The 12,392-nt window shown below is 31.9% G+C and overlaps 1 protein-coding gene across 1 annotated transcript; it reads left to right on the forward strand.

Annotated features, from left to right (window-relative positions):
* The first annotated feature begins 4,300 nt into the window (after nucleotides 1-4,300).
* LOC130796773 (transcription initiation factor IIB-like) lies at nucleotides 4,301-10,683 on the forward strand. The gene is made up of 7 exons (XM_057659154.1): nucleotides 4,301-4,746; nucleotides 7,694-7,718; nucleotides 8,827-8,956; nucleotides 9,032-9,162; nucleotides 9,280-9,368; nucleotides 9,991-10,067; nucleotides 10,141-10,683. Exons 1-7 carry the CDS (start codon nucleotides 4,391-4,393, stop codon nucleotides 10,272-10,274), a joined length of 942 nt encoding a protein of 313 aa, XP_057515137.1. The 5' UTR covers nucleotides 4,301-4,390; the 3' UTR covers nucleotides 10,275-10,683.
* The last annotated feature ends 1,709 nt before the right edge of the window (nucleotides 10,684-12,392 follow it).

Here is a 12,392-nt window from a genome sequence, read left to right on the forward strand (position 1 = left end):
TATAATATCAAATTCTTATAACTTTTAGTTAAGCCCAGTTTAAAGTATAACCGATTAAATTTATACATTAAATTACGAAAAAAAGTTAAATCTAACAACTATAATGAAACGGATGAAGTAATTGATTTTTGCACTTTTGTCTATGCGCATATTGAAGAGATCTCAAATTGCATTTGATTTGAAATTATAAGATATATTGATTATTAATAAAATTTATATCGATACAAATTAAATAAGATCTTACATGATTATATTTTAACTTATTGATTAAAAATAAAATATAACTACGAGTGATTGATAAATAGTATCAAAAAATCAAATGAGACAATAGTAAATTTGAGAGAGTATATTTTTTATATGGAAAAATTTGTCAAAAAGTACCTAATTAATTTTTTTTCTATAAAGTACCTAATAAAAAAAATTTTGCCAAAAAATACCTAACAAAATTTTTTCTTTTCCAAAGAGTACCAAGTAACGTTTTCTTTTAGTTGACCGTCAAATATAACAGTTGACTGGTCAAAATCGAAAATTCTTCCTCATTTTCAATTTATTTTCCAATTTAATTTCGATTTTGAGTTAAAAGTAGACAAAGAAGACACTGAGGATATTAAATGGGAAAATAAATTGAAGATGAAGAAGAAGAATTTTCGATTTTGACCAGTCAACCGTCATATTTAACGGTCAATTGAAGGAAAATATCAATTGGTACTCTTTGGAAAAGAAAAAATTTTGTTAGGTACTTTTTGGAAAAAAAATGTTTTATTAGGTACTTTTTGACATTTATTTTCGACAAGTCTTATATAAGACAATTTCAACATAACAAATTCATATAATTAGTCTAATTTTTTAATTGTTCACTTTAAAATAATAAACATCCATTTTAAAACAATCTAATTTGTAAACTATTTATGATGGACAATTGGACATCCTCCCAAAACCGTTATGCGAAAAAATTACTAAACACGGCCATCTACCACGGTAAAGAATAAAACTTTTCGTAAAAAAAATAAATAAAAAAGAAACAAAAAATAATAAGAGTATATACATCATTATGTATGTAAAGAAATAAATTTTTGTACTGTTAATTATTTCATTATATTTTATATATTGTGGTAATTAAACGAAAAAAAAGATAGTTATTTGAAATCTTAATTTATTTGTTTTGTGGTATATATTGATAATATTATATTTTTATAGTTTTTGATTATATATAACTCTAGATATAAACAATCTAATAAATAAATTAAAACGTATAAAAAGTATTGTGAGTGCAGGTAAAAAAAACGGAAGAGTATATATATTATGTAGTTATAAGAAAGCGAAGGTAAAAGTGATGAGTTGGTTGGAGATGGAGAGAATTAAATGAAGAGAGAAAGCAATATGAAACTACATTTAGTTGAAGCCTTGAAGGTGCACTAATTGTGAATGCACTGAACACCGCTGCATTTATCGAATCATAATTCAATTTGTGGAAGATATTTTTTATTATTGCTTTTCAGTATTTATTAGGGTTCATCTTAATATCTATTCATTTGTATGGCTTCTCAATAAGATTATCTTTCTTATGAGTTAAGTTTAATTTGATTAATTCACATTAATTCTTTTTGAGTTGGTGTCCTCTTTTATTGGTTGGCAAAATGGTCCAAATACAATAATATTGTCATTGCTACAATATTAAGTTAACGGCCCGTTTGGTTGATGGTAATAAAGTAATGGGAATAAAATGTTGTAATGGCAATAGTAATGAAGGAATGGATATGAGAATTGGTAATGAAGATTCATTTGTTTGGTGTGCATGACTAAAGAATGGTAATGGAAGATAATATTCCATTGATTGTATTTAGTTGTTAGTAATAAAAAATGGTAATGAATCTTAGTTTTATTATTGTATATTTTATTGTATCTAAATTATTCAATCTAATGATTCTTTTTTTAATAATAATATTTTTTTAGATAATTATATACATTACCTTTTTTTCTTCATTATTTTTTTTCTTCAGCTCGAAACAACATTATTTTATTTTATTACCACAGTAATACTTCATTACCATTACCGCCTAATACCAGGTTGTTTGATGGTAATAAAAATAGCCCTTTTTGGTAATTTCATTACCTTATTTTATTACCATCCATTACCATTGAAGACATCCAAACAACCAAATTTTTCATTACTTAATTTTATTACCATTACCGCGCTCTAATACTATGTACCAAACGGGCCGTAAGTGCTTTCATCTAGTGTGAAACAGTTGAATGTATACAAAATTGTCTTTATGATGAGAAAAAAAGTACTTTTATATTGATATTTCATTTTAAATATCATCTAGTCTTTTCTTAAAAGCACAAATAATTTAATAATTCATTTTATTATAATTTAAATTAGAAAAGCTAAATTTTTTTTACTCTTTATCAAAATGTTTTAAAATGATAATTACTTTTTTTTTGTTTCTTATAATGTTCATACAAAAGTTAAGTATATGAGGCAACATCCAAAAGATAGGAGTATATAGTAATTGGTTATTTACCAATTAGTTTTCGTAGATTAAGAATTTTTTTTTTTGATTAGTATAAATAATGTAGGTTCATTTTTTATGCTCTTTCTTATTGAAGAGAACAAAGCTAAATTTAGTGAGAAAAGGATATAGAAGTATAATACCATTTTTTTTTGACAAAATACTACTTATAATAATACTCTCTCTATATAGATATATACATTTCTATGTGTGTGATATAATCATATAAAGTAGGTTTTGCTCATGCAAGTATGGAAAGAAGTATATATTTTGGTAGTTGAACAGCATTAGCATAAGGTTCATTTAATTTGGATCATGCATGTTATTAGGCCCATTACCAAGTTGACTTTGGGTTGTTGGCCCATGAGGAGATCTTAAATAAGGCATAACCGTGTTTATCCTCTAAAACAAATTGTTGTATGAGACAATTTTATTGTAAGATGTGTTTTGTTAATGGATTAAATAGATCTGCTAATATAAATTTTGTAAGAATATAAATTCCTTATTTTTAAGTCATATTACTAAAAAACTGTTTCTCACAATTGATACTAATTCTCTTAAGGATTGACGTTTACTAGATAGCATTTTAGTTGTTTAGGTAGAGTATTAGACTATCAGTTTAGATAAAGTGGTGCAAGTAGTTATTTTCATAATGTTACCGCTTGTAGCTTTTTAAAATTAAAGATATGATTTTAAGATTTTCTCACACTTGTTTCAACAAATTATATTTTAGCAGCTACCATATAATAATTTACATAGCTAATTAGACAATTAATTATTTAATAACTATAATATACAAGTACAACTATCATGCTCTTATTCTACAACTAAAAATTTGTAAATAGGAGCAAATAGAAGTATCAGTCTCTTTAGATCCCATAAAAATATCTATGATTTTCTTAAAGAAATGCCTCATTAAATTGGAGTATTATATTTCTATTTTGGGTAAAAATCTCACTACTTTTCTACAAATCTCTTATGTACAATTTTTTTCTCTTTAATACTCCCTCCGTTCCTATTTGTTCTTCCTATTTGAGTATTTCACAAAGATTAAGAAAAAGAGAATCTTTGATGGTAGTGGGTATTATTTTAATTATATAATAGTGAGAAGTAATGATTGTATTGGAAGTATGAGGTTGTAGTGGGTATTATTTTAATTAAATAGTAGTGTGAAGTAATGATTGTATGGGAAGTATGAGAGAGAAAATAATTATAAATAAAAGAAAATGGGTACATTAAAAGAAAAGGGGGATTTTAAGGGGTAAAAGTGAGATAAAAACTTTCTAAAAATAGAAAGTATTCTAAAGTGGAAGAACTTTTAAAACTACCCGTTATAGTAATGTGGAAGATCAAAAAGGAACGGAGGGAGTATTTATTTATACAATTTCAATTTTCTTTTTGCCTTATTCACCATTCACCAACAAATCAACCAAAAGTTAATTTTATACACTATGTAAAATATTACATTTTCTATAGGATAAAAATGTATAGTCTCTAAATTTGCATTTTTATAAACTTATTTAAAACCCATGTCCAAAATGACCAATCAATCTATTACTCCCTTTCTTAAGTCATTCAACAATTTTTTAGTTTCATCCATATATTTTATATTTTATTAATTTCATATAAATATTTATTATTATCATACTCAGTATATCCCATTCATTAAAAAAAAAAACGTAATAGCTATTTAGAACCATATATCCATAAGTCCAAAACTACTTTTAATTACCAAAACTGCCCTTCCAGATAAAACAAAAAAAGTTTCTAGAAAAGAATATCCTCTTACCATAACAAACAATTAAAGTCAAATCCAACACTTAAGAAAAGCAAATAGATTAAACTATAGAAGAAAGAGATTTTGGATAAACCCAAAAATGGGGGATTTCTCATATTGTCCAGATTGCAAGAGAAGCACAGAGGTTGTTCTTGACCATGCTGCTGGCGACACTGTTTGTGTTGAGTGTGGCCTTGTTTTGGAAGCTCATTCCATTGATGAACACTCTGAATGGAGAACTTTTGCTAATGAAGCCCAAGATAATGACCCTGTTCGTGTTGGTGGGCCCACCAATCCTTTGCTTACCGACGGTGGGCTTTCCACCGTCATCTCTAAGCCCAATGGGTCTTCAACAGAGTTTCTTACTTCGTCTTTGGGTCGGTGGCAGTCTCGTGGGTCTAACCCTGACCGGAATCTTATTCAAGCTTTTAAGTCTATTGCTACCATGGCTGACAGGTAATGATAAATTAAGTATTCACCTTCTAAAGTTTGTGAATTTGGTGTATTTATGCTTGATAATAAAAAGAGAATTCATATTCCAATTCCAATACTGAAGTTTTGAACTTGGGAAATGGGAATTTTTAATTTGGTGTTTATGTAGATTTGTGATTTATTTTGGGAGTGGGGATCAACTAATTTGATGGCTTAATTGAATAGTTTTGTAATTATGTTGATGTTGTGCATTTTGTGAACTTTTTCTTGGTAAGGATAGGTTGAGGGGAAAGGGGAAGAAGGAATTAAACCTAGGTTCTTTGTAGGAAACTGGTTTATGGTCCAACTGTGACAATACCCGATTCTCATATTGAGCATTTTGATTTTTGTTAAGGTGATATTTTAGGGGTGAAAAGTTGAACTTTTGGATTTTGGTTGTGGGTTAGATGAATTGTGCAATTTGGGTGGTAATTAAAAGAAGTGAAGTATTTGTTCTGGTGTTGTAGAAGTGATAAATCTAACTGTGTGAATTAAAATCTTTGGAGTAAAAAGTTGAACTGTAATATTTTGGTGTTGAGTTGATTGAATTATGCAATTTTGGTGGTGTGAAGAAGTGAGGTATTTATAGGAGTTTTGTGTTTATGTGAATGGATATTGTATCAATGTCAATTTTTGCCTACACCCAAAATGGAAAATGTGGATAGATCTTGCTATTTTGCAATCATTTTTCTTCCTTGTTTTGGAAAAGAAGTGTTTATCCAAGATGAAGCCAAATGTTTAGATTTATTTGGTTTGGAGTCGATGTTTTCATTTTTACAAGAATACGGTTAAGTAAGGTTGCATACACGCGAGCTCCAAAACCCAGCCTAAGTATGAGCATAGATGGGAGTCACTTAATCGTATTGAGGTTGTGGAATGTTGTTTTGGAAAAGAATCTTTTTTCTTTTCTTTTTTTGTTGATTATATTAGGTTGAATAGTAGTACATGATTACATGAGGCATAGGGTGTGCCTAGAAGTTTAATATTTACTCCTATGATTTACTAATATTTTGTGAAGCTAAGAGTGAATGTAATTTTACTAGTTGAGTATGAGTAGCCAAGAAAGTGAATATATCAATCTATGTCGCCCGTGGCGTTACTTGAAAAATCTGAAGACAACAAGTTCTAAGTGGTGAAAGATCACATAATGATGTATAAGTAACATATTTTTAAAATCTGAGAAAGAGATGTACTTTTGTTGTGGAGTAGGACATTGAACCATAAATGCAGTACTGGTTACGATTACGGATGCAGTAACGAGAATGATGTGGTTATCATAGCGCCTAAATATCATTCGAAACTATAAGATATCCCTTGATACGACCCAAAGGTATAAGAAGCTAAGCCACTCTTGTTGGTTTGAAATGTTGTTGCTGAATGCTGATTAATTGTCGTAGTCTTATCTCAAAGCCAAGGAGCATGTTTGTCCTGTAGTTTTCTTGGTTAATCATCAAAGAGATCTTAGAATGGGCAGGGAAAATGATTTTTAAAGTTGGTCTTCTATTAGAATACAGAAGATAGGAACTGTTCCTCATAAAATAGTTGTGTTCCCATCTTATGAATTTAATCGGAATTTTGGTTGGAAGATATGCTAGAGAAAATTGTGAGCTTAGTTTTTAGTAACCTCGCCTTCTGCGGGCGATGGGTTGGGAGCCTTGATGGGAATAGGCGAGGTAATTACTTGGCAGGCACCTTAGAGCACCTATTTTGTCGTAGCATCAAAAGATCATTTGTTTCTCTTATTCTTCTAGATGTTTGTGAGTTTTTGGTTGGATACTCGGATTTCTTTTTTTTGGGGTTTGGGGCGCCTCACACCCATAGGCTAGCATCTTCGCCTGGTCTAGCCTCCTGGTAACCTCAATGCCTTAGGGCTCCTTGCGCCTTCTAGAACTAAGATTGTGAGTCTTCCATCTTTAGATGTGTTATTTCCTAGCCAATAATTAAGAGTGGTTCCCATCCTGATAAATTAAAAAGTAATTCTTTTTTTATGAAGATTACTTTTTGCTTTATTACAGGGATGACTGAGGAAAGGGGAGGACTAGAGGACTATATGAAAATCAAATCAAGGATCTTACCTAGAAAAGTGGTACTTCCTCTCCAACTAGCCAAGACCCGATTCTGGAAGAATTACTAGTTTTCATGTTAACTGATAACAACTAATCGTGTGCTAGAAGAAGTCGATTGCCATTAAAAAATCTTAGTTATATGTGAAATAATGCGAGGGAGGGAGAAATGCTAATAGATTCTGCTATTTTGACCCTCGCCCATATGTTAAATTTGTGAATCTAACTAGCAATCTCTATTTAATTGAAGAGGAAAAACATTGTGATGTGATCTTTTCCCTAGTAACCTTGTTTTTGATCTTCTTCTGGTGTGATTCAGCTAAAAAATTCCAATATGGACATGCAAGCATAAACGCCTTGCATTTACCCTTGCTTTTGTATAAAAAAAGTTGGTCTACTTTATTAAACTACTTGATTAACTTTTTTGGATCTTTTTTGGATTGTAAAGTAAGCTCTTGGCCTTGAAATGAATAAAGTGTTGAACATTTTGGCATGTAAGGACTAAGGAATAATACTCCATAGTCGACCATTATAATTTCAAAATGCTTTTACTCTTACTATTCATGTAAAGCCTCTGTGCAAGGGTCTAAATTTGGTAGGATTACGCCTATTTACGTTTTGACATACTATACAACAACATTCCATTACCCCAATGCTTTGACTTCTTGTATACACTATGCAACGTGATGTAATATAATGACTGGGTGATTGTTGTCATAATTTAATCACTGTGGCTTGAAGAACTGAACTACTTAAACATGTAAAAGTGTATGACGAGGGAAAAAGGATCAAGCGAAAACCATCCTTTATTGGGTTTTTGCTAATGCAATGACACATAAGTCACTGAATGACAATCTTTCTTTTTGCAGGTTGGGTCTTGTTTCGACCATAAAGGTATGCTAAATTGCTTCAATTTTTTTGTTGGTTTTATATTTGTGTATATGATTCTGCATAGTTTCTTTTGGGGGATTTCCGTATGCGCGCATTTCTCCTTGCCCACTCCTTGAAGGGGGCACGGGTATGATTTGCCTGCTACCCTACTCCCCCATCGGACCCTACCTTGTGCAGGATATTGGGTTGCTGACATTGACTTTGATTTATTCTGCATAGTGAGTTGACTGGCGATTTGTCATTTATGGTGTATTAGCTGATTCTATCATGGATTTTCTTATTACTAGTGTAGGCATGCAGGGAAAAAAACATTTTGAGTATGGAAGGTATGCTATACCTGTGTCCTGATGTGGCGGGTGTTTTAACTTTTTGAAAGCCAATCCCTGGCATTGTGAGCTACTTCTTCCCTTTAGCTATTTGTGAAAAGGGGACTATTGGAATGATCATCATCAACCCACTATCCTGCTTGAAAACAGGGTCTGGGTGAGGGAAGGTGACAAACAATCCATACTCGTACTCCCTTCAAACAGAGAACGAACTATTGGAATATTACACTTATTGTACCACCAATCCCATGGTGGTTTTAGCTATGGTATAGCCCTGTTGAGTAAAAAGTTCCGGATATTTGGTTGGTGGAATATGGGAGCTTATGTTTGATTTTGCCTTGATCAAGATAATAGCTTATCCATCAAGAGTCCAATCCTCATTCTGCTGGATATATAGTTTGCCTTCAGGTTTCAAAGATAAAAGTGAATGATAGGCTATTTTAATGAGTTCATAACTGTTTATTTTTTGCAAAACATTATTTGATTGTGCAATTATTAATTCATCAAATTGTAGCAACATCTTTTGATCTCCTTGCTGTTTGTAAATATCACATTAGAAATTATGTTATTGGTTCTCAATCAGTAAAACTTAATTTGCTAGTTAGTTCACCTTTTGAATTTGCGAATCGCTCAAAATGGTTCAAAAATAGCCTAAAACCGACCATAATTCGTTTATTTCGATTTGCGATTCGCAAGGCGACTAGCATATCATGTGACAGTTTTGAATATACAATCACTAATCATATGTGCCAACTAAGATCTTAGAGTTCAGTTACGTCTTCCAGGATCGAGCCAATGAAATATATAAGAAGGTTGAAGACCAGAAACCCCTTAGAGGAAGGAATCAAGACGCAATTTTGGCTGCTTGTCTCTATATTGCTTGTCGACAAGAAGACAAGCCCAGAACTGTTAAAGGTATTTGTCATCTTAGAACATTAATTCACCCAATTTGTCTGGCTTTTAACGAAATCCTAACTACACAATCACCAGAGATATGTTCGGTCGCTAATGGGGCCACAAAGAAGGAAATTGGTCGTGCGAAAGAGTTTATCGTCAAGCAACTAGAGGGGGAGATGGGTCAGTCCGTGGAAATGGGAACCATTCATGCAGGAGATTTTTTGGTTTGTCGATAAGGACTAATTCATACTAATTGTGGCCTTTTAGGCATCAACCATTTCTTTGTCGTGTTTTTGGTCTTAAGATTTTCCGTGTAAATTATCTTTTGTTTATGATTGTAGAGGCGTTTTTGTTCGCATCTGGGCATGGACAAGCAAGCAGTAAAGGCCGCCCAAGAAGCTGTTCAGACATCTGAAGAGCTTGATATAAGGTAGTTTTCCTCCACTTACAAATTACAATGAACCCTATCTCATTAAATTATGTGCACTTTTTTTTTTGTTAAGTTGCAGATAACTTCTTTGTGGCTACTAACAAAGGTTAGGTTGTGTTATTGCGTACATTCAACCGCCCAAATCCCACCTGTGGTGGAAGCCACCTAATGACATTGGGATAATGGAATGATAACGATGATGACTTTCCAACTTTGGGTAGCCGCCAACTCTTTGAATGTTTTTCTATTGTTTGAACATAAATTTTGTGACTTCTTATCGAAAATATAATCGTCCAATAGTCTTGAGAAGCTCGTCAAGTATTGTAAAGCAAGTAAATAAAAAAGAACATTTGTTAGGTTTTGAGAATCATGGGTTAGCGATTAGCCTAGGGTCCTGGTGGTTGAAGGTTTTTCCTTTCATCCTTGTGATCGGGGTTTGATTTTCACGAAATACAAGAAGTTTCTTATTACCTCTCCCCCTTTTCTTTAGGGATCTCTATCCTACTCCCGAATCAAAACATATGTTAGGTTTTGGTGAATTTCTGTGATAATGTCGACAAGCAACGTAGAACAATGAGACTCATCAAATAGTGAGCTTTGGCTTAAAATTCTTATTCTGCAGGAGAAGTCCGATTTCAATTGCCGCTGCTATTATTTATATAATCACCCAACTTTCCGATGATAAAAAGCCGCTCAAGGGTAAGCTTATTGTTATTCTTTTTCTTTCTATGCTGGAAATCATCGATGATTTTAAATCTCTGAAATGCGACAGATATTTCTCTCGCTACTGGTGTGGCGGAGGGCACTATAAGGAATTCTTACAAGGACCTCTATCCTCATATTTCCAAGATTATACCAAGCTGGTACGCCAAGGAAGATGACTTGAGGAATCTAAGCAATCCTTAAGATCCAACATGTACACGAAAACTGTAAGAATTCGGTAGCTAATGGTTATGACAGTTTAGCGTAATAGATGTAAAGCCAATTGTTTGAGATGATCTATTGAAACGTTCATCTCGATTAGGTGTGTTTGGATCGGTTAAGTTAATATAGGTGATGTTATACCATATTTGATGTATTAGGTTCTTCGGTATGTATTTAGGTAGTAGCTGCGTGATGGGTTATACCTTGTCATATGTTCAGCATTGCTTTGCCTAGTCTATTGCTCCTTCTTAAGGTTCATTCTATCAAATGACTTTTAGATATTTCTCTATTGTAAATTTTGTCATTATTTTCAACTTTCAAGCAAAATGATGTCTAATGACTTGTGCAAGTTTGCCGAAAGTCAAGAGGATCTCGTTATCATTTACATCAATTCAATTCAGTTCAGCAGTTATTTGTTCAGTTTAGCGCAACAGTGATAAATTGAGTTTAATTAGGCACTCTTTTCATGTTCACATAGTTTTGAAATCCCTTTAGCTCGACATGTTAAAAGAAAGAGAACACTTACCTTCAACACAAGGATCTTGCGCTCGTACGTGTGCACCTAAAAATTAATTACAATCAAATGTATTTTTAGTTTGTGTTTGTTTCATTTGTAAAATAATCTAATATTTGCTTAGTTCACATACAAGCACAAACTGAATTGAAAATGCACACAAAATCTTTAATGCATATACTATTTAGATAAAACGGATCCAATTAACTATTTTTCAAAGCATTATAACGACTTGATATGGATATTCAGCTATCCAAACCGAGTACAATTTAAATTACATGAAGTAATCTGCATATAAAAACAAACTATTAAAATATCAAGACACTTATATGCATATTAGAATCAAAATTTACACAACCCAAGATATCATATTTAAAATCCGCCCAAACACCCAAATGTACATATCTATTTAAAAGCGGGATAGAAACATAGAATCTATAATATTTCTATTTTTAATTATACAAATTATACAAGTGTGATTATACAAATGTATATATTTAGCTTTCAACATTTATTTCTACTTTTCAAGGGCTTTTTTTCAAATGGGACAATAATGAAAAATGAATCAAAATTATATAAATTGTAAGATTCAGATTCCAGTTCTGTGGGCTCCACCCTATGATCAGCATAGATCCCACCTTTAACAACCGTTGGATGAAGGCCCCACCTTACAGATCCCTGATCCCCACCTCTCTTTACCGTCGGATGAAGGCTCCACCTTAATTAGATGAAAGAGCTGTCATGATGTAATAATCAAATGATGATGATTGATGATCACATCATACCTCATTTCAGGACCCATTCAAATCAGGAAATGATGAACAAGATCACAATATTTTTACACTTGTACAATTTCGCTATCAATACAAAAGTTGACTTTTCATTGGGTAATACTCCTAGCTGATCTCAGCTCATACTTACCAATGAATACTACTTACAGTTGGTAGCAATCTAAGGTACAAAATCAATGAGATGCACCTAATTTTCAATTGGGTGTAATTTTTTTAATGAATTTTATGGATAAATATATAAGACATCTTTTCGAGCGAAAGGAAATAAAAATTTATCAGTTGAATAAATAAAATAGAGGTGGAAGAAGTTTTGAACCAGTTAGCGAATGACGAAGCTTAAAAAATTGTGTCAGGTATTCCTATTGAGATTTTAGGGCATATAAAACTGAACTCGTTAAGTAATCTTTTTAACAAGTTAGGACGAATTTTAATATGTCAAAAAGTTGAAGACCATCACTATGACAATTAACAAGTATCTATAAAAACAAATAAGTTGCATAAAATTGTTCAGATTACAAAAGAATTTTAAGAAATTTAGTAAAGGAAATGCTGACAGAAAATAATCTAATCTAGAAGAATGAATGATCAACCAACAATTTTTTATTTACAAGATCATTTAAGATCAAACAAACAAATACGAATTGCATTAGCAACTTGGTCGTACCTCGACACTGGTGCCTCTAGGCTTTGTTGATATGCAGCCGTCACAGCTCATAACAAACCTCACACCACAAAACTTTATTATGGTCTATTATTCAAAAAAAATTAAACTTTTAATATTCATTTTTTTAATTT

This window comes from Amaranthus tricolor, chromosome 12, assembly GCF_026212465.1.
Source record: "Amaranthus tricolor cultivar Red isolate AtriRed21 chromosome 12, ASM2621246v1, whole genome shotgun sequence".
NCBI classification, from domain to species: domain Eukaryota; kingdom Viridiplantae; phylum Streptophyta; class Magnoliopsida; order Caryophyllales; family Amaranthaceae; genus Amaranthus; species Amaranthus tricolor.

Coding starts and splice junctions, on each gene's coding strand:
- LOC130796773 (XM_057659154.1), top strand. CDS start 4,391: ATGGGGGATTTCTCATATTGTCCAGATTGCAAGAGAAGCACAGAGGTT. Junction 9,163..9,279: donor TTCATGCAGGAGATTTTTTG/GTTTGTCGATAA, acceptor TTATGATTGTAG/AGGCGTTTTTGTTCGCATCT. Junction 9,369..9,990: donor TCTGAAGAGCTTGATATAAG/GTAGTTTTCCTC, acceptor CTTATTCTGCAG/GAGAAGTCCGATTTCAATTG.